We start from the raw sequence: 21,262 nt of genomic DNA on the forward strand, positions 1-21,262 counted from the left end.
GTTTCATAACTACTAAGTCCATTTTTGTATTCACAATAAATTTGACAGCATGATTTTGTGAAAGTTACACTATAGAATTTCAACAAAATCAATCTACTATGCACTGAAGCTTGAGAAAATGTTTAGCAAGTAAAATGACATTTTAATGTTTGGTATCATTTGATTATACTTTGTCCCAACATTAAGCCCAGCAAAGATATACACTATGTTTATTCAGAATCAATTTAGGGACAGAATTGATCAAATCTAAATACTTGAAGAATCAATTTAATGTCATGTGCATATTTTCAGAATCCAATTGTAGGATTCTGCATTTTTGGTAAAGAAAAATTTTCAGAAAAGTAATTGATTTTCCTTTCAATAACTTAGAAACTTTACAAACTGACATATTCTCAACAAAATTAATATATGAAGTCTTTATAGACCAAATTAGTATCCCATATATTCTTCAAAAATCAATGTGAATATGTCTTACTTTAGTAAATATTTGACTTAAATGTGAACATATAAAGTACTAAATTTCGTTTCAAATTGAAGGCCTACTTCAAACTATGTCGATATTGTTATATTGGACAAAAGATTTTTCAAATTGTCCGAAAGACCTACTTCAAATTTCGAACTCTAGGACCTCGTAATTGTGGGTGTGTGAATTTTAAGCGTTGTTTGTTGCTTCGACTAAGGACAAAAGAAAATCTCAAATTTCTTATATAAAAAAATCCAAAATTTCACCATAATGCTCTCTGCTTCTCTCTATCACATGTCATTTTTATTCATATCAAGATAAGGTATAGGTCAATTTCTAAGCATTAACCATTGAAAAGGACAAATGTTTTTACACTTTTACATCACAGTATATATGATGCATCATTATTAATAGACAAAATGACAAAAACATTTTTTTACAACTGCAGTATCCTATTGTTAGCAAATTTCAGCATTGATCTCTTCTCTTCTCTTCTCTTCTATTCTATTGTCATTTTCTCTCATTCTCTCACAATACCCTTTTGGTCTTTTTTCTTGTTTAGAAACCTTGCACTTTTTATTCACCATTTCATACATTTTCACTTCAAAAAACTCTTCATTTTTTGAAGAAAATTTATGATGAGTTTGAAAACAAGTAACAAGAAAATGGGAAGAGGTTTCATGTGCCATTCTCAATCATCAACAGCAGTGTGTATGAGTACACGTGAATCTCATGTTATTGTACCTAAGAGGATTGAAAAGAGTGTTTTTCAACATGATGATACAAGACTCATTAATTTTGCTAAGTACTCAAAACTTGTTGAGTCTCCTATGTCAAATCCTGTTCCTAAGATCGTTGTTAGAGATAACTCGGTGAAGAATCAAAAGTATCAAGCTATTGAACCAAGAGAACTTCAGAAAACACCAACAGATAATGTTTTTCAGGTTTGTTTACTTCACATTTTCTACTTCACTAGGTGAAATACAATGCAATTTTTTTTTCACAAGAATTATTCATGTTTCCAAGGAACATTTTCGAGGAAATTTGGCTCGTTTTCTACAAAAAATTTCCTCGGAAACAACCAGAATTCTTGTAGTGTCAGTTACGCTATGAATCTTTATGTTACGATAAAATGTTGTAGATATGGTCAAATTGCAATTTTGATGCCGTTGCAGAGACCTAAAAATCTTTTATGTGCAATTTAAAACCATCATATGCAGCACAAAGAATTCTTTCTATAGTGTATATATAGTTCAAAATATTTAATTTAAGTTATTGAAACACTACCTTCTTTTAGTGGTTCAGCTTCATTTATCTAATAATCAAGAAAGCATGACTATAAAGAAATTGTGGACTAGAAATAGAGATTTAGATGTATATTCATAAATTCTTGATATTGTTTACTTTTTTGCTAAAGTTTTTATGTGGTTAACACAAATTCATTTTATTTGTTTTTTGGTTTCATATATTTTATTTTGTATATAATTGACACAAGCTTAGCAAGGACTGTGCCACATAAATTAGTGTCATGTGGATCTGCAAGGAAACAAATTATCTCCATTATTTGTGCTCAATATATTTGTCATTTGCATAGGTTCCAAGATTTCACGTGCATATTACTTGACCATGTCTCATACATATTCTGTAGAGAAACAGAAATTTTATCATTTTATTATGTCCTTTTTTTTATGCAAATGGATGATTTATTTAGGGTTTGAATTGGCTGTTGTAGAGAAAGTGTGTTGTTTCAAATTTCGGCCATCAATTTATGATCAGATGTCTCAGATTAAATATATAAAAAGTAACATTAAAAAATCTCATCCGTTAAATCATGATCGGACGGTTCAGATGCATTATTCTACACCAAATCTGATTCCACTTATTTAGGCATTAAAAATGGTATTACTTAAGGCCAAACCATTTGGTTTTTGTCCCTTATAAAATGTCACAAGAGTCATATATGGTTTATGTAGTATATTTTGAGTTGTCAAGGAATAATGGAATCTTGTAATGAAATCTCTATAAGATATACGTCACATAAAATACTAATACTATATCATTATGATTGCAGCATGTGATATAAAAATTGGCAAAACTAAGTTGAAAAGAGAATGTTATGACAATTCATGTTGGAAATTTATTAGTAGGGACTTTAAAGTATGTTTAACTTAAATGCAATGCAGGTGGTTGTGATGCGGGTTGCTATTCATTGTCAAGGATGTGCTGGCAAAGTCAAAAAACATATCTCTAAGATGGAAGGTAATACTAATATCTTCAAATTCATTGTTACTATTTATGTATACATTGATTATGAAATTATGCCATTGTAATATTTGAATATTCTTAAGGTCAATATATAAGTGGGAGTATTATATTTGAATCTTGATTCCTGCATATTATATGTAATATCCTTATCAACTTTTTTTTTTAGAAAGTGATTTATGTTATGAATCCATGCAAATTTGGGATTAATAGGTCAAATTAGAGGTTGAGGTTTATAATTCTAACTTGGTTGATTTTGAAAATGAGAAAATAAACAGGAGTTACATCATTTACTATTGATGTTGATTCTAAGAGGGTGACAGTGATGGGGCACATTTCTCCAATGGAAGTTCTTGAGAGCATTTCAAAGGTGAAAAAGGCAGAATTGTGGACTACTACACCATCTTGTTAAATTACCAATTCAGAGTAACCATAAAAGGAATCATAGGAGATGCATGCATAGCTAGAGTGTCAATAAAGTTTGAATTTTTCCTTTACCATTTTGTTACCTTTTGTGGTCCTTAATAGTTGTTGGGTATACATACCTACTCTATTGACTTGGTTTTTTATGGTACTAATGTTTAATGATATTTCATTCCTTGTGACACTTTCATTATTATTTAAAATTTCTATATATGGATAATAACATAGAAAGATGATAATATGTAGTTGTAGACTTCATAATCTGCTCATACAATTTCTTGATTGTTTAATTTTTTGTGTGAACTGAATATCCTCTGCACATAACTGTAGAAACTAATTTCATGAGTCTTGTGGGACTCAAATGAACGGCAAATTATCTTATAAATGATTTTAAATTGTGGTGCGCGATTGCAAGCATCGAGGTTGCTATGATGCATATATTGATTGTAGTCAATGCGGCATGAATTTGTTTTTATTAGCATCAACTCTCTTATCATTTTAAAATATCTTTAATCCTTTAAAATACTTTTCAAATCTATGATATAATGACAAAGTAAAAAATAAATAAAATTTGCTTGATCATATATAATCGGTCGCGGCCTTATACATGTGTACATGTGATGCGGTCGTTGCCATGCAATTTTTACCATGATTTACAATCACACCGTGATTACGGCTTGATGCGGTTGCGGAGACTACTGACATGCAATTTGAAACCATTGGACTCTTGTGTCAAAATACATCATAAATGTTTTGCAGTGTCAATTATATATGCAGTAAAGGCTTGCATAACAATATAAAAGTTTTTTGCAGAGATGTTTCTTGGATATTGTGAAATAGTTCTTTTTGTTGAAGTACTGTTTTTTCTTATGAGATTTTGTTGAAGTACTGTGGAATTAAACAAACTATAACTGTCTACTTTAATAGTCCTCTGTAACATAGTTTTTATTTCCAATCAAATGTCACTTGTTGGATTAATCTAAAGTGCATTATTTTATTGTGATTCACAATTGCAATTGCGGCCGTAATATAAACAATTATGTGGCCTTCTCAATATCATCAGGAGTCGGGATCGCATGGATCACATTTTCCTGTAATATAAAGGTTTGCAGCTAATCATAACCGCAGTTTAAAATTATGATCCAGATAATTCAATTGCCAATATATATTATAAGTTGCAAAGAGTTGAAACAAGATTTGGCTATAGCTGTATAAGATTTGATATGTCATCAAAAAATAATTTCTAAAAAAATCTTACATTTGAAATACTGCAAATTAAAGTAAGAACTGACCAAATTTCTTCCCCAAATTAATAGATTATATATATCCAATAAAAAAATAATTATAGTTAAGTCTATTATACATGAATTAAAGAATCGATGCTTAAATAAAACTATAGATCAAAGAAAATAGTAACAAACTAATTAATCACAAACAGATCAAGAAAACTAATTAGTGATTAATTAGTTTCTATCTTTCTTGTGTCCTCATTCTACTTCCTTTTTGTCCCATACGTTTTGAAGATCTTTTCTTCAACTCAACCACTTGTTCTTGCCACCTACTTCTCCAAATCTCTTGATTAACAATATTATTCATATTCATCATATTGTTTTTCAATCCCAATTCACTATCATATTGTTCACGAAGCATAGGATTCGACAAAGTTTCATAAGCCGCATTTAATCGAACAAATATTTTCGTTGATTCCTCTTTCATTGAAGGATCGTGACATACATCTGGATGATATTGAAGTGCCATTGATCTATAAGATCTCTTTATCTCATCCATTGTTGCGTTTTTCGGATTCACCGATAACATTTTGTAGAAATTTGATCCATTCTTGGTTTCTTCAACTAGCTTTGTTGCTCTACATGAAATTGTTTTAAAGTGCACTTGACAAGATCTTTGTTGTTTACTTGAGAGTTGTGGAAGTTGCTTTGAATTAGAAATACTTAGGCTTGAGGTTAAAGATGAAGCATTCATATTGCTCTAATTAATTTATGTTTGGTCTATGAAAATTAAAAAACGAATGAATGTGGAAATGTAGATGGTTATGGTTTCACTACTTCACTACTTACATATTTATATGCATGACTTTGTTATTAATTTAATAATGGGTCGTGCAATACCAATTATTATTTAATGTTATATAGTTAGTGGCCGGAAAGGACCTTGAAATTTCAAAGAAAGTGAAAGTTTTACGTTATGTATTGAATTATTCAAAGTTTGACTTATTCTCTGTTTGCTATGCTTATCATCGATTTTTTTACATTATTTTGTTTTGTATGTATACATACATTCATTGTATCATGCATAATATTAAAATGAAGATATAGATTGAACGGTTTGTTGTCCTCGTTTTTATGGTTTTTTACAAACGTGTTATGAAAATATTTGTTAATTGTTAATGAGGAGTGCTACTAACACACTCTTTAACAAACACACTCTAACACACTCTCTTCTATTGGTTAAAATTTATATAGGTCCCATAAAATCAACACATTAGTATTAATTTAATTTGGCATAAAATCAAATTTGAGGGTTAACCATATATATATAATCACCCTAGCTAATTCATGGACTACGTTTTGTCACTTATATATATTCCAACATTTATTTTTCATTCAATGAGGGATTTTTAAGTGGACACACAACAATTTCTCGTTCAAGTGTAAGGTCGTTCATTTATGAGTATGTTTTCTCTAAAGCAGAAACTTTTTTCATCCACTTATACTTACATCGTGGTTGTTGTTGCATCAACCAACACGCTAAGAAACCACAATTGTCAGCAAGACTTTCGACACAAAGAGTTGATCGAATCCTACATCAAACGATGAATTTTGATATCAATGTTGAGTTATGAGAAGGAATTCTAGAGGATCATTCGCATTAAACCAAAAGCAGTTACACAAATAAGAATTTTTTATTTTTTTTTTGAAGGAAAGTTACACAAATAAGATGAACATCAAATTTTTGCTCAAAATTTTAAAGCATAAATCTATGTTTTCTCTCACTTATATATTGCTCTAAGATTCACTTTAATTTTTCTACTATATGAGTAGTGTGTATGAAGTATGAAGAAACAGTGAAAATCAGTAAAGGGAGTAGCAAGTAGCAACCTTGTTTGACTGATATGTGTTAATTTATTTATGAATTTTGTATGATCCGGCAAGTTGGGTCAAAAGGTAAATTTTATTAAGATATTTTCTCTTCGGGGTCCAATTTTGCCCTTGATAAAAACTTCGATTCGCAAAAACCGAAGTTTTTTCTAGTTCAAATTCAGGAAAATTTCGGTTAACAGAAACCGAATTTTTTTTTCAAGGCAAAAAAAATTCGATTTGTAGAAACCGAAGTTTTTATTGAAGGGCAAAAAAGTAAAATCCATAGGGTGAAAAAGACCTATGGGGCCTAAAGAGAAAATATCTTTTATTAATTATTGGATTGGATGAAGGCAACTTCAACACAAAGTAAGTCCAGCAGCAGGCATTTTCCTAGGAAACAACTACATACTCCCTTCTTTCCTATGGATGGAAAACCATTTACCGACCCAAGCATTGGATTCAAGTGGAGATAAATGACAAATATTTAAGAGAATTGGAATTTAAATTATGATGAAAATAATAAATAAAAAATTGAGCAAATGATGAAAATAATTATTGATAGGTGTTTTGTTGAGTATGGCTCAGATGTATCAAGAAGAGCCTGGGGCGGCCGAGGAGCTGAGTTAGTGGAGCGAAGCGAATTCCACATTTGGAGACATACCTACAATACAACTGAGGAACTTCTTTATTAAATTTCTAGTGTGTTCATCGTTTGTTTTCGTTATTTTTCTTTCTTTTGTTATTAGTTGTTCCAACATGTTTATTTACTATCTGTTGAATTTTTAATTATTAGTGTTTATTTATTATATGTTGAATTTCTAATTATCTGAGGCTCTCCTCTTAAAAATTAGATATAAAAATAATACTCTTCTTGAGAATCGAAATGTTAAGATAATAAAATACAGAGTAAATCATTGAATTGATTTATATCTTTGTAACTTGTTTTCAAATAGGTGTTTGATTCTTTCAATATCTCAATTTAGTCTCTGTTAAATATTTTTTTAATTTGGTCCCTGTATTAACTTAACATTTATTTTCTAATAGCATTAATGCGCTGATGAGTGTTAAGTGTCACGTGGATGTCAACATCAAACAATTTTAAGTGTCACGTAATCAACAGTCAATTTAAAAGAATGACTTTGATAAAAAGAAATTGATAAAATTAGAGACTAATTTAACGGTAAGTTGAAAATGTCATAGGCTATTTTAATAACAAATGGATGAAGACAAGTACGTTTTTTTTAGTAAGTGAAACAAATGTTTATAGAGCGGACAAATTAATAAATATTTGATAAAGATAAAGACAAATTTGAGATATTGAAAGAGTTAGGGACCTATTTGAAGCGAGTTACAAAGACATGTGTCAATTTAGTGATTTACTCTAAAATTCATTTACCAAACGAAAAAATAAAATAAAATATATGTCTTACAATTTTTTTATAATGAGCGATAGCTTCTTCTAAGTTTTTTTACACAAACAAGATAACTTAATATAAGTTAGATCCAAATTTGTTGTGGTAAAATAATCACACAATTTCACACCGTCAATCTCAATTTAACAAATAAAATTATCTTAATTGTCGATTTGAAATTAAATAATTCACATCAATATACATTGTCATGTTGTAATTGTGACCAATCCAGCTCCAATAATATCATCAAAAGAAATATAAAATGCAATAAAATTTTGATCTTTGTCAAAATAAGAATTACCCTTGTTGGCAAAAATATTCACATTGCAATTGTTTTCTCTAAATACATGGCTGATAAAAATTCTTGTTGAATTTATTGGAATGAAGGAATAAGTCCCTGCAGTAAAGGAAGGTGAGATAAACATTTTAAGTTTGTGTTGTTTTGGTCTCTTATACTATTTCTCTTTGTTATTTATTAGTTTTTCACCAAATTTTTTCTCAGATTTATACTAAGGTGACATCATTTATTGACCTAACACTCACATCATGTATTTGGTGTGACTTATCCTTATAATTAAAAAGTAAAAAATCAAATAAACGTCATAAAGTTTGGAACATGATTAAGGATTTCATTTGCTCTTACAAATTTTTAGCGTTTGTTTTAATTTTAAAGAAAAGTCATATTAGTTATGAGAGTTGTCAGGTAAATAAAAGTCATAAATATGAAAACGGTGTTTGCAATTACGGCTTGTTTTGATTTTAGCTCCTGTAAAAAAAAATTGATTTTACTCCTTGCAAAATACCAAAACTTTTAAAAAGATCCTTGAGGTGAATTTTTGGCTGACATGTCAAGTAACTGATGATTTGGCAGATGCTGACTAGAATTGAAAAGGCTTGCATTTGATTTTAGGCTTGTTTTTATTTGAAGATCTAAATAGGTGGAATTGAAAAAGGAGTTGGAAGATTGATTTGAGATGGGTTTTTACTATGTTGGTTAGGTGGAAATCATATGAAAATGTGTGAAATTTGATTGGAGGTTGAATAATGGTTTATTAGTTTGATTTGATTTTTGTTATTAAGTATAAATGGAAGGATTAGCTCACTGAGGTATAATTCAAAGTTCTTTTGGTAGTTTTGATTTGGCAGCAAGATGGATACGAATTAATCGGTGCATTATCAATTCATGATAATTTTCCTCTTCTGGAACTCTTTCTTAAAGTATTCCGGTAGGGGTGAAAACTTTTCTTAAAGTATTCTGGAACTCTTTCTACGACTGCATTTCAGATCTCTTTTTCGAAGTATTCTGGTAAAAACTTTTATGTACAGGAATAAATATGTAGGGGTGAAGTCAAAGAGGGGTAAAATTGGAAAAAATAATTGTTTGTAGGGGTAAAGGTATAATTGTTGGGGTGGAAAAAAAACTTCCTATAGTTTCGTATACAAAAAGTTAACGAAAAAAGTTGTAAGCCCAGTCTAATTGAAAAGCCCATTAATATCCATTAATATATTTGAATGGAAAAAAAAAATAACAAATCAATTATCAAATCAAATAAAAAAAAAATCAAATCAAATAATATATAATATATAATCAAATACCGACATATAGTAAATTTCACCCTCACAGAACAAAAACACCTCGTTGCTGAACGAGAGAAGAAGAATCAACAATTTTCATCGCTCTGAGATAAATTTCTAAAGGTAGATTCTCTTTTTTTCCTTATGCTTGTTTCGAAATTTGGTGGTTAATTAAAAATTAGGGTTCTTTCGTTATAGTTCCGAATCTGATTTTTAGTATTAGGGTTTCCGATTTACTTGTTTATATGAGGAATCTTAGAAATTATTCAGTCTGAAATTCGGAACTTGAGAAATTCATGTTTTGCTTGATTCCAAAATCTAGGTCTTAGATTAACTTAGTTAGTTAGATAATTTTCTCTTAGTTCAGATTTTTTTTTTTTTTTTGTGATCTTTTTTGAGTGCACTATTTGCTGATTTTGTATCACTTATTTGTAAAAAAAAAAAAAGATTATACATCAGAGGAAGTGTTTGATTGTGGGGAGTTGATCTGAATTCTGAACTATGGCTGCTGTGGGAGTAGAAGTGAAGCATGTTGACGGTGCACCGGAGGAGCATTGCTCTGCCAAACCGACCAAACAGGGTGAGGGTCTTCGCCAGTACTATACTCAGCACATTCATGAGTTACAGCTTCTCCTCCGCCAAAAGACTCATAATCTCAATCGTCTTGAGGCTCAGCGTAATGATCTCAATTCTAAGGGTATGTTAATCCTAACCCTAATCTTTTTTTTTTATTCTTTAGTTCCTATATTTGTCAATATATTGTTTGTTTTTTTTCGATGACAATTATTTGATTCAATAGATAAGAGGACATTGTGGTTGAGAGGATGGTTGGGTTGGGGCAAAATAGAAATCAATAAGGGTGGTTACTAGTTACAGATCAATCATGTAGGAGAAATTCAGAGTGGGAGGGTAACTGGATCATTAGAAAACTTTGTCGTCTTGACCCTTGATGTGGGTTTGGGTGTGGTTAGTATGGGGAATGGGTTTGGGATGCTGACTTCATACACACACATACACACTTAATGAAGGGGAAAAAAAAACCAGAGGATAAGATTTTGTTTTTGTTTTTATTTTTCTATTTGAGATTGTGTTTGGAGTCTATATACCACTTTACTTACAATTACTTACACACACACACTGATATATACTATCGTTTTTACACACCTCCAAGAATATGATGTATTGGTGTGTTTTTGTCATACATCTTCAAATTCATTGCCATATTGTTTTGCATCCCCCGGAAATAAATTTATGGATCTTTCCCTGATTCAATTCAATTGCAATTTGGACAGTGAGGATGCTTCGGGAAGAACTGCAGCTTCTTCAGGAGCCTGGTTCATATGTTGGCGAAGTTGTCAAAGTTATGGGCAAAAACAAAGTGTTGGTCAAGGTCAGCTCCTTTTCCATTCTGATTTCCTTTTGATCTGCCACATTGGATCAATTTTTTTTTCTTACGCTCTTTTTACTGTTACATATCAATCTATCATTGTCATTTGCTTGAGTTGACATCTCTCTCTTTATCTTTGTTATTCAGTGTCTCTTCGATATTGTCAAATTAGCGTGAATTTTTGTTTGAACTACCACTCTGAATCATTAATTGTCGTGGTCTTGTGAAAAAATTTCATTTACCTTAAGCAGGATACTATTTCAGGGACACTAATGCATCATTGGATCCATTGACTTTAATGTTTCATCTGTTTTATTGATCTGCATCTTTACGCTTCTTATCCCCTTATTTTTAAATCTAAATACTTCTATACGTATTTGAAATTATACATTGTAGTTTTTTTTACCTGCAAAATGAAAATTTCTGTCCTTAATGGAATTTTTATTCTAAAAAAATCACTCTAATGGTGATTAATATCCATTATTCATTTTCCTGTTAGTCATAAACTTATGGCGGCCAATATTCTTCTGGGCATGAAATTAACAAAACAAGAACAAATAATCCTAGACAATGTACTGAATTGTCCTTTACTTTTCTTCAGGTCCATCCAGAAGGGAAATATGTTGTTGATATTGATAAAAATATTGACATTACGAAGATTACCCCATCTACTAGAGTTGCTCTTCGCAACGATAGTTATGTGCTTCATTTAGTTCTGCCAAGCAAAGTTGATCCTTTGGTCAATCTGATGAAAGTTGAGAAAGTCCCTGATTCTACATATGACATGATTGGTGGTTTAGACCAACAAATCAAAGAAATCAAAGAGGTAAGTTGCATGACGTTCATTTGATATTAGTATTTGAACTTCAAAGTTCATTATCTGTTGAGTCTGTGCAGTCTATATCCATCCTTAATATCTGTCCATTTACTTCCTGTATTACTATTTTCGTATAGTATTTTATGTTTGAAAAATCATTACTGCTTTTCGGCCTCATGTATGTGATCCAATTTACAGGTCATTGAGCTTCCAATTAAACATCCTGAGCTGTTTGAAAGTCTTGGAATAGCTCAACCAAAGGTAATATCCCCCGAATTGTGGCTGAATTTATCATCCTTGTTAGCATATACATAGCTGCTAATATTTATGTTTGCTTACTCTCTTTTACATATCACAGGGTGTCTTGCTCTATGGGCCACCTGGTACAGGAAAAACATTATTGGCTAGGGCAGTGGCACATCATACTGATTGTACATTCATCAGGGTGTCTGGTTCTGAACTAGTTCAGAAATACATTGGAGAAGGGTCTAGAATGGTCAGGGAACTTTTTGTTATGGCCAGGTTTGAACTCTTTACTCAGCTTCCTCCACTTATTATCTATTGCCACACAGAAAAAGTAATAGGGAGAAAAAGACATCTTGACTTCCATGACTTTTATGTTGAAAATATTTCTGGTTGGCACAAGTAAACTCAACTTAGGATGAATATAGGTCAATAGTAAATGAGTTTTTGAATTTCTAATCAGAAGTTGTATAAAATGTATGATTGGAATTTGGTGTGCAGATTTTGTATGTTTTTCACGCTCCACTAACTGGCCTTTGAGAAGGCCAAAATGGACAGTTTTATTCCTCTAAGAAAACTATGCCTCACATTTTTTATTCATGAGTTTCCTTACTCAGCTAATTTACAAGAATGAAATATGCATTCCGAAGACTTGCTTAACCAATATCATGTAAACTATTCTATTTCACAGGGAGCATGCTCCGTCAATTATCTTCATGGACGAAATTGACAGTATTGGATCTGCTCGGATGGAGTCTGGAAGTGGAAATGGTGATAGTGAGGTGCAGCGTACTATGTTGGAACTTCTTAACCAGTTGGATGGATTTGAAGCTTCAAATAAGATCAAGGTTGGTGCTTTGTAATGATGCTATGTCTGACTCATTTGAGATATATATGTTTACAATTTTGAGAGAGTTCTGAAGAGAAAATTGCAATTATAGGTTTTGATGGCCACAAATCGGATTGATATCCTGGATCAAGCACTCCTGAGACCTGGACGAATTGACAGGAAGATTGAATTCCCAAACCCTAATGAAGAGGTTTGTATCTCTTTGTCTTCATGTTGTCTTCTGATATGATTGTACTGAGAAAGAAGATGCACCTGCTGCATACTTGACATTTCCTGACAATGACTATTTTTATGCAGTCTCGCCGGGATATCTTGAAAATCCATTCAAGGAGAATGAATTTAATGCGTGGGATTGATTTGAAGAAGATTGCTGAGAAGATGAATGGTGCATCTGGTGCTGAGCTTAAGGTATGTTGTACTTAATTTGCACTGCATCTTTGTTTTTCCTGCTGCTCTGTTATCATCATAAATATTGTCTCTCTCACTTTGATGAAGCCATTAGTGGCAAAAAGTTGAATTCATGCTAACAAGAATGTAGAATAATTTGTTTGTTGTGATGTTGGTAGCTTAAATTAACACATTATTTCAAGTGTGACCAAACCAGGCTGATGCTCAATTTTTGGTGCTTTTATGTAGGCTGTGTGCACAGAAGCTGGAATGTTTGCTTTGAGAGAGAGGAGGGTACATGTGACACAGGAGGATTTCGAGATGGCTGTCGCCAAGGTTATGAAAAAGGAGACGGAGAAAAACATGTCATTGAGGAAGTTATGGAAATGATTTGTATTTTATGTTTCTGGTGCACATTGTCCTGTTCAGATTACAGAAAACACCTTGCGTTCTTTCAGTTTACAGTCACACTGGTGTTCATCTTGCTTATGTTGACCAAGCTATGTACCAAATCATGATCCTTCCCTGTTTAATTGCACTTTGTGTTACTCTTAGTTTGGATTTATATGATTTTAAATCCATAATTTATTTTTTCAAATTACGTTCCTTTATTTTAAAAGTATGATTCTATGATCAATGATCAATTCTCAGTTTAAAACATTTAATTATCAATTTTTATTCAAATATTTAATGTCAGTAGGGTCTATAGATTAGTAGTTCGAAATATTTAACTTCGAATGTGAGTATACTAGACTTAATTCAATTTTAATCAGCATGCAAGATTTATGAACTTGTCTAGATAAATATATTGAATCTTTTTTCAAAAATTGATTTTAGTTTTTGAAACATGTTAAACTAAAACTTGTATTATGTAAATCTATGTTACAAAATGTTTCTAATTTCTTGTTTTTAAACAATAAAAATGAATAATACTTTTTAAAAATTATGAAATCAAGAGTTACTGCAATGAAAAACCTCAAGAGAGTAAATTTTATCTCATTTATTTTTTCAAAAATCACACCCTTTGAATTTGCCAATCTGAATGGAGAAAACACCATTTTTTTCTCTCGTTTGAATGGATAAATCCGAATAAAATGGTGTTTTTTCTCTGTCTTTGTGGATAAATCTAGACAGATGTGGTTTTTAACTTTTTAAGAATAAAGAAGGATGGAAAACACGATGCTCCCTAACGGCAATAGTTAATATGCATAAGTCTTTTTTTATGTATGGTGCATAAGTCATTCACAGTCATCAGATGATTTTACACATGTAATAATCATAACTAAAGAACTTTATATTTTTGCTTGCTCAATTTCGGCCACATTTTACATGCGATTCGATCACCGATTTCGAAAATTAATACCGGAAACATTCATAAAATCGAACGACGATCAAAACGGTATAAAGAACGTCGAGTTTCGTTGATTATTGAGGGAGAACGAACCGGGTCGACGAACCGGGTCGTCGTGACCCGTTTCTGCAGAAAATGGGTGAGGAAGATGATGAACAGTGACGCGCGTCCACGCCCACTCTCATTGGCGGCGCGTGGGGGCGCGTGCGGTGCCAAGGAGACTCCAAATTTTTTTATTATTTTTACATAAAAATAGTAAATAATTTTCTGAGAATTTTGGGACCAGTTTGGTATTTTTCTGAGACCTGGAACTATTTTTAGTTAATTAAATGAGGTAAATATGCTTTTATAAATATAAGATATTAATAAAATTTTCCCAAAATTTTATTTAGGGTATTTTGAATTATTTGGAACGGTTAGGGATACCTCACTCTCTTCGGTTTTATATCGTCTTAAAAATTTAAATTTATTTCACAATTTTTATTAAGGGTTAAATATGTTTTTGGAGAACAACTCTTTGAAACCATTCCACAGCAAAAATTGTTTCATACGGTTATACACTGAAACCATTAGTCTAGTTAAATGGTTTCATGGCGTTATACACCGAAACCATTATTATAGTTAAATGGTTTTATATGAGCATTAATGTCAAGATGTTATATACTGAAACATTAGTCTTGTTAATTGGTTTCAAGATGTTATACACTGAAACCATTTGTCTAGTTAAATGGTTTGATACTGTTATACACTGAAACCATTATTATAGTTAAATGGTTTTATATGAGCATTAGTGTCAAGATGTTATACACTAAAACCATTTGTCTTGTTAATTGGTTTCATACTGTTATACACTGAAACCATTATTCTAGTTAAATGGTTTCATAGCGTTATACACTGAAACCATTAGTCTTGTTATTTGGTTTCAAGATGTTATACACTGAAATCATTAGTCTAGTTAAATGGTTTCATAGCGTTATACACTGAAACCATTATTTTAGTTAAATGGTTTCATATGGGCATTAGTGCCAAGATGTTATACATTGAAACCATTGTTATTAAGTAAAACATCACATAACCATTTTACAAAACTATGCTACATAAAGCAAAAAATCATATAAAGCAATTAGGGTTAGTTTAGTTGAAAAAAATTTGGATAGTATGCATGAGATATTGAATTCGATTATTTTTTTTATTGTAAAGAAAAATCGATATATATATATAATTAATGTATTCAATTTTATTTATATTGTGATATTGTGATTATGATTGATAAAACTTAAAATTAAATTGTATGTTTGACAAGTATGCTTTATATATATATGAACCATTCATTATTATGTTGGGCTTCGAGGGGGTGTATGACGAAAATTAATTAAAAATGAATTTTTATAATATATACTTCAAAGGAACAAAAGTTATTATTTAATTGGAAACGGGGGGCGCGCTAGAAATTTGGGGGGGGGGGTGCGCTAGAAGTTTGGAGGAGGGAAAAAATGGGGGCGCGCTAGAAATCTAGGGGAGGAAAAAAAATTGGGGGGCTCACAAGAAATCTAGGAGAAAAAGGAAGAAAAAAAATTGGGGGGTGCGCTAAGCAAAAGGGGGGGGGCGCAAGTAATGGGGTAGTATATGGGGGGCGCGCGAGTAATGGATTGCCTAATTTTGGGCTTGGGCTGACCTTTAGTTGACTTTTGGTGTAGGAAGCAAATATGGTGGGTGTAGGAAGCAAGTTTATGCATGGTGCATAAGTTTGGGCTTATGCACCATAACCACACCCCTCCATAACATTAATTGATTCCAACTATTCTGAAATGTTAAGAAAAACCTAAGTCCCTTATAGAAAATATATAAGGTGGGTTTATAAAGAGAAATTTCTTGTATTGTAAGGATTAGTTAGTTTTGATATAAAAATATAATACTAGTGTCCATTAATTCTTCTATGTTCGTGGCAAAAGACTTCTTTCAGAATAGATGGATTCCTCGACGTTCCTTCAAATAATAAAAACTGAGAAAGCCTTTGAAAATGGAAGCAAGGCAAAAGTTGCTTTTGCAAAATGAAATTTATTCAAACTTAAGTTTGTAAACTTTAATCCACACATGCACATAGTTATCTTCTTAACATAATCAAAAGTTTTGGATGTTCTAGTCAATACCATTACCCAAAAATATCTAGAGTTAAACAACTACAATGATGCTATAAGCAAAAAATAAATGCAACAAATTAAACTCTCATTTTGGTGGAATGATTGCTCTAATTATTCGCTCGCAGTTCCGGTGGCCATCAAAAACTCACCCTCACAGACAACTTCACCTCCAACATATGCCTTCCCTTCCATCTTTGCTATTCCAAATCGTTTTTGCAGTTTGATAAGCGTCATTCTCATAACTAAGGTGTCTCCAGCAATCACTGGCTTCCTAAAACGCACTTTGTCTATCCCGGCAAAAAAGAAATTTTCACGAGAACCTCCCACTTCAGGTTGTAACATAACCAAGCCACCTACCTGTGCCAATGCCTGCATAAAACACCTCACATCCATCACCACTAATAAAAAATGCAACTGAATTCATGCCTATAAAACACATGTCATAAATGAAATATGAAGGAAACTTGACAGATCAAACAGAACCTTACCAACATACATATTCTATACACAAAGTTGCGATCATCTAATGTTAAACTTAAGTCCGTCATAGTTGCACATAAATCAAATCATTCCAAATTTAAATAGTAATTTCATTCATGATAGCTCATAGATGATATTTAAACATGAAAAATGCTTATGAACTATAATCTTTTACATTCTATCCCCCCCCCCCCCCCCCCCCCCCCCCCCTCAAGCTGGTCTCACTGTACTTTTCACAAGTCTATAAATGTCAAAGAAGAATCCATCTTGCAAAATGTGAATGTGATAAATGTGTAATTGCCAAACTCCAACATAGGAAATGCAAGAGGAAGTGTGATGTGTTTAACAGGTGAATGCAAGCAAAATATGAATTTGCTTGTTAACACGGAATCTAGTTATAACAAACATGGTTCTGGACAAATGAAGGGATGATAAAGAGCTATTAGCCTAAACTTGTAGGCTGTGGCACTAAAAGCAGTTTCTCTACAAAAGCTACAATGATGCATATAAAGCAACAAAGGTTGGGCAGAAACATCTCTTATAGATGTCATTACATATTTTATACATATATAGAACATATGTTTATTTCAATTACAAACCTAAACCACAACTGCTGAAAAATTCATAACACTCTTTAGCCACATGTTGGACCACCACCATAATTCACAAATTATTTTCAAAGCTATAGCTCCAAAATAAAAACAAGCACACCAGCATTTCAATAATTGCATAGATCTGTTCTAAAATCTAGGTTAATGTAGAATGAGTTTTTAGAGTTTCAAATGAAAGCATTAGAGCCTCGTCACCTTCTTTATCCAAGTATACAACTAAAAGAAAGTACATTGTAGTAGTAGACTGATATTCAAAGTTTAAACCTTAGACCATAGATATTTGATTTAATCAACCACACAGTTTAGCATAGCACATAAAACATAACATTGTCTACTTACACAATCATATATCTACACACAAACAACTACAATGAAAAGGGAATGTAAAAGGGTAGCCTCATTACCTCAACCATGAGAACACCTGGCATGATAGGTCTTTCTGGAAAATGTCCAGGAAAGAAATTATCATTAATTGTTACATTCTTTATAGCCACTGCAGAAACTCCAGGATTGTATTCAATCACTCTATCCACTAGAAGAAATGGAAACCTAAACAAAACACCACCAAAACAACAACAAAAACGTTGAAAAGATGCAATGAAAAGAGAAATGTTTATTGTAAAACCAATAACTGATTAATTATGTTTGGTAGATGATTAATGAATATACCAAGTGTCAAAACTCAAAACACATTAACTACCAAAGTAAGTTTATTAACCACAAATTTGGACGCGATTAATCTGCACGTGTAATTATCTTCAAAATCTTGGATTGTTCAGACAAATTACCGCGCATTATGATACTTGTCATTTGTAATTCCATGCCAATATGTTTTGAACTTTCTCTGTGCTTTCGCTCTTGAGAATATATTTGTACCTTTGTAACCCTTTTTAATGTGTCAATATATTTGTACTTGTACCTTTGAGTCCTTTTTAATGTGAACGTGTCATTTTATTTAAATGGGAAGGTTTTCAGCTCATCTTTTTGGTGAGATATGGGTGTGTTGTGTGTTATATCAAGATAATTTTCTGCTCTCAGTCTTGGCATTGTAGAGTTTTAATATGGGTGCATTGTGTGCTATATAAAGAGAACTTTCTTCCCAACGAGTATTAACTCAAAAAACTTATTTCCTTCTTTCTTTGTCAGGGTAAATGAAGCTTAATGACTACTTATTCACAAGGAGCACAAGAAGCTCCAGGGAACTCTTTACATCAGTGTTAACCAGTCTTATAAAAGGTTTCTTCCCAAGAGACGTTATAAGATATATTGGGATAGTAAAGATTTTTTGAAGCTTAATAGTGAAAATGGACAGATCAGATACATCAGGCTTTGTAAGTGGTGGGTGCTGTATGCTCGATGTTATTTTCTAGCCTGGTAGGTATGTGGATCTTGTAGTAACATGTGGTAAACTGTTCTGCTACTTCAACCTTCTGTAGCTGTAGTGCACAACAACTGGATAATGGATTTGAATGAGAAAGCTGTACTGTTTCCTAATGATGCTGAGCTTAGGATTGGTAATACCACATTAAGCCTGAATGGTATTGGCTTTGGAGAAACCAATAATACTAATTATGGCTGTACTGAGAGCAATCTTGGGATGAAGTTTTCCAACGCTTCTGATGATGGCTGTAGATTGGTTCTGGGATTGGGTCCAACCCCGGAGACATATGGTGATGACTACAATGACATGGGGTTTAATAAGAAGAAAAAGTCGGCCAGCCTTTTTTCCCAGAGCATGCCATCTGAATGTGAATCCATTCTTCAACTTGGCCTTTCGGGTGCAGCAAATGAGGCATCACTGCAGGTTGTTGCAAGAAAGCGAAATGAGCAAGGGAAGTCTAATTGCACCGGGACTTTTCCGTGGTCTTGTACCTTCTGCTTCCACTGCCTGTAGCAGTTTTGAGAACAACAATTCTTCAGGCGTCAGCGTTGTATCTGATTCCTGTGATTCTATGGAAACACCTACCATAAGACATCAACTTATACCCAAGGAGGTGTTAGTTCCACTCTCAATGAAATCACCATCTTATTCAAACTTCTTGTCAGCCAATAAGCCAGCACAAGACAGACACCTCCACAGCATTGCTCCTAGCTGCAGTGGTTCTAACTTTCTAAGAAAGGCCTCAACTTTCAATTGCCAGAGGGCAGGGTCCATGGTGGCGACCTCTTGTTATTTTTCGGAGGGAATCTCAAAAATGCACTTGATGGTATCTAAAACGCAATAGAGTCTAGTGTGACTCTCAAGTTGTAGATTTTCACTTTAGGAAGTAGAGACCATCCTTTTCCTGGTCATGGAATTGTGCATAAGTGTTTGTGCTGCGTGTTCAGTAAATCAGTTATTGTTGTTGGGTGTTGATAAGTTGATTATTAGCCATTAAGCTCTTATTGTTTGTAATTTGTAGTGTTTCTCCATTCTTCAATGTTGTAAAGTGGCAATCTCAAACAATAATAAGCACATAAATCCACTGCCACAAACAGTCTCATAATTCTGTGTGTTTAGTGCAATTAATCCTTGTATTCTTAAAATCTGTAGTTTCTATTTTACTTTTACTTCTAAAAAAATTATGAGTTAACTAAAACACCTAAAAGTGTGCGTTCATAGTTAACCACATATTTAAACTGCGTGAACCACTTATATTGTTGTAGCAAAATTTCTCAAATTTTAGTTGTTCAAGTAACACAAATGCATTGAAAAAACAACTTAAAAAACACAACTTTTACCTGTGGGGAAGAATATCACGAATCTGATTAATATCCAATACGGTTGGAAATGCTGGAAACCCTGAAACAAAAGTGAAAAACCAGAAACAATGTAAATGATAAAAATGAGAAATTGAAGGTGGAGAAAATGTGAAATGATAAGAGGAAAACAAAAATGCATACTTAATTCAATTGGGGTGTTTTCTTTTGGATCATTAGTGGCTTCTGAAGAACAAGAGATTGCAAATCGTTTTGTTGTATGTGTGTTCTTGAACTGAGTAGGTAGGTGAAGAGATCTGGAGGTGGGAAATCTGAGAGATGAAATTTTGGGGGCATGAGAATGGGGAGAGATAGTGTTGGAGAAAGTAGAGGCTGCCATTGTTGAAGGTTCAGTGAGGTTTGGTTATGATATGAACTGTGTGTTGTAGTAATGTGTAGTGTAAATGCAGTTTGGGTGTGGTGTGGGGGGTGTAACTTGAATATTAGGGGGTTTCCAAACACCAGCGGAAGTAACAAGGGTTTATGTTGTTTTTGTGTTGGGACGGAGTCTCCAACGTTGTTTGTTAGTTCAACTACTTAAACAAAAAAGCTAACGCCACTTTTGCCATGTACTAGTGAAATTTTGTTGGTAAAAATTAAGAATTTGTTTGGTTCAAAGGAAAGAAATTGGATTGGTTTTTGTAATTTTCTTTCTTTTCGCTTTTTTTTTTCACAAAATCAAACACTATTGAGTAAAAAACTAGAGGCTTTGTTAGTTAGGAAAAAGGGAGAAGGTAATAACTTAGCATATATGTGGATTAATGTTGAACCAATTATTAGAATTTGGAAAACCTATACTCAACCACAAAAGCTATCTTGAGAGTTGAGGTTTGCACTACACTTAGGGTGTGTTTGATTTGTTAAAGGGTAAGTACTGGACAGAACAGTACAAGACAGAACAGCACAACACATGACAGAACAGCACAGAACAAACTTTTGGGATATTGAACATTTTTTTGTCTTATACGATATTTTGTTAATAAAATGGTATTTTGGCATTTTAGACAATTTGTACTGCGG

General features: G+C 32.5%; 4 protein-coding genes across 4 annotated transcripts; 2 read left to right on the plus strand and 2 right to left on the minus strand.

Annotated features, from left to right (window-relative positions):
* The first annotated feature begins 901 nt into the window (after nucleotides 1-901).
* LOC123918313 (heavy metal-associated isoprenylated plant protein 36-like) lies at nucleotides 902-3,332 on the plus strand. The gene is made up of 3 exons (XM_045970320.1): nucleotides 902-1,407; nucleotides 2,647-2,722; nucleotides 3,004-3,332. Exons 1-3 carry the CDS (start codon nucleotides 1,099-1,101, stop codon nucleotides 3,135-3,137), a joined length of 519 nt encoding a protein of 172 aa, XP_045826276.1. The 5' UTR covers nucleotides 902-1,098; the 3' UTR covers nucleotides 3,138-3,332.
* A 1,094-nt stretch (nucleotides 3,333-4,426) lies between these two features.
* On the minus strand, nucleotides 4,427-5,209 carry LOC123918314 (dnaJ homolog subfamily C member 11-like). The gene has a single exon (XM_045970321.1). The coding sequence runs from the start codon at nucleotides 5,129-5,131 to the stop codon at nucleotides 4,619-4,621; it is 513 nt and encodes a 170-aa protein (XP_045826277.1). The 5' UTR covers nucleotides 5,132-5,209; the 3' UTR covers nucleotides 4,427-4,618.
* Nucleotides 5,210-9,191: 3,982 nt separating this feature from the next.
* Nucleotides 9,192-13,518, plus strand: LOC123918316 (26S proteasome regulatory subunit 8 homolog A). Its single transcript, XM_045970322.1, has 10 exons — nucleotides 9,192-9,359; nucleotides 9,684-9,933; nucleotides 10,529-10,626; nucleotides 11,225-11,449; nucleotides 11,639-11,701; nucleotides 11,799-11,962; nucleotides 12,375-12,531; nucleotides 12,625-12,723; nucleotides 12,831-12,941; nucleotides 13,170-13,518. Exons 2-10 carry the CDS (start codon nucleotides 9,738-9,740, stop codon nucleotides 13,308-13,310), a joined length of 1,254 nt encoding a protein of 417 aa, XP_045826278.1. The 5' UTR covers nucleotides 9,192-9,359; nucleotides 9,684-9,737; the 3' UTR covers nucleotides 13,311-13,518.
* A 2,791-nt stretch (nucleotides 13,519-16,309) lies between these two features.
* On the minus strand, nucleotides 16,310-20,776 carry LOC123918317 (3-hydroxyacyl-[acyl-carrier-protein] dehydratase FabZ-like). Its single transcript, XM_045970323.1, has 4 exons — nucleotides 20,387-20,776; nucleotides 20,225-20,285; nucleotides 17,908-18,052; nucleotides 16,310-16,781 (listed from the first exon to the last, which is right to left on the minus strand). Exons 1-4 carry the CDS (start codon nucleotides 20,580-20,582, stop codon nucleotides 16,524-16,526), a joined length of 660 nt encoding a protein of 219 aa, XP_045826279.1. The 5' UTR covers nucleotides 20,583-20,776; the 3' UTR covers nucleotides 16,310-16,523.
* Nucleotides 20,777-21,262: the final 486 nt, after the last annotated feature.

The sequence above is a fragment of the Trifolium pratense genome, linkage group LG3 (genome assembly GCF_020283565.1).
Source record: "Trifolium pratense cultivar HEN17-A07 linkage group LG3, ARS_RC_1.1, whole genome shotgun sequence".
NCBI classification, from domain to species: domain Eukaryota; kingdom Viridiplantae; phylum Streptophyta; class Magnoliopsida; order Fabales; family Fabaceae; genus Trifolium; species Trifolium pratense.

Excerpts from the sequence above, each read along its gene's own strand:
- LOC123918313 (XM_045970320.1), top strand. The coding sequence starts at position 1,099 with ATGATGAGTTTGAAAACAAGTAACAAGAAAATGGGAAGAGGTTTCATG. Across the intron at positions 1,408-2,646 it reads CAACAGATAATGTTTTTCAG|GTGGTTGTGATGCGGGTTGC; the intron begins GTTTGTTTACTT and ends AATGCAATGCAG. Across the intron at positions 2,723-3,003 it reads ACATATCTCTAAGATGGAAG|GAGTTACATCATTTACTATT; the intron begins GTAATACTAATA and ends GAAAATAAACAG.
- LOC123918314 (XM_045970321.1), bottom strand. The coding sequence starts at position 5,131 with ATGAATGCTTCATCTTTAACCTCAAGCCTAAGTATTTCTAATTCAAAG.
- LOC123918316 (XM_045970322.1), top strand. The coding sequence starts at position 9,738 with ATGGCTGCTGTGGGAGTAGAAGTGAAGCATGTTGACGGTGCACCGGAG. Across the intron at positions 10,627-11,224 it reads AAAACAAAGTGTTGGTCAAG|GTCCATCCAGAAGGGAAATA; the intron begins GTCAGCTCCTTT and ends ACTTTTCTTCAG. Across the intron at positions 11,963-12,374 it reads GAACTTTTTGTTATGGCCAG|GGAGCATGCTCCGTCAATTA; the intron begins GTTTGAACTCTT and ends TCTATTTCACAG.
- LOC123918317 (XM_045970323.1), bottom strand. The coding sequence starts at position 20,582 with ATGGCAGCCTCTACTTTCTCCAACACTATCTCTCCCCATTCTCATGCC. Across the intron at positions 18,053-20,224 it reads CGTGATATTCTTCCCCACAG|GTTTCCATTTCTTCTAGTGG; the intron begins GTAAAAGTTGTG and ends TGTTTTGTTTAG. Across the intron at positions 16,782-17,907 it reads CAGGTGTTCTCATGGTTGAG|GCATTGGCACAGGTAGGTGG; the intron begins GTAATGAGGCTA and ends TGTTTTATGCAG.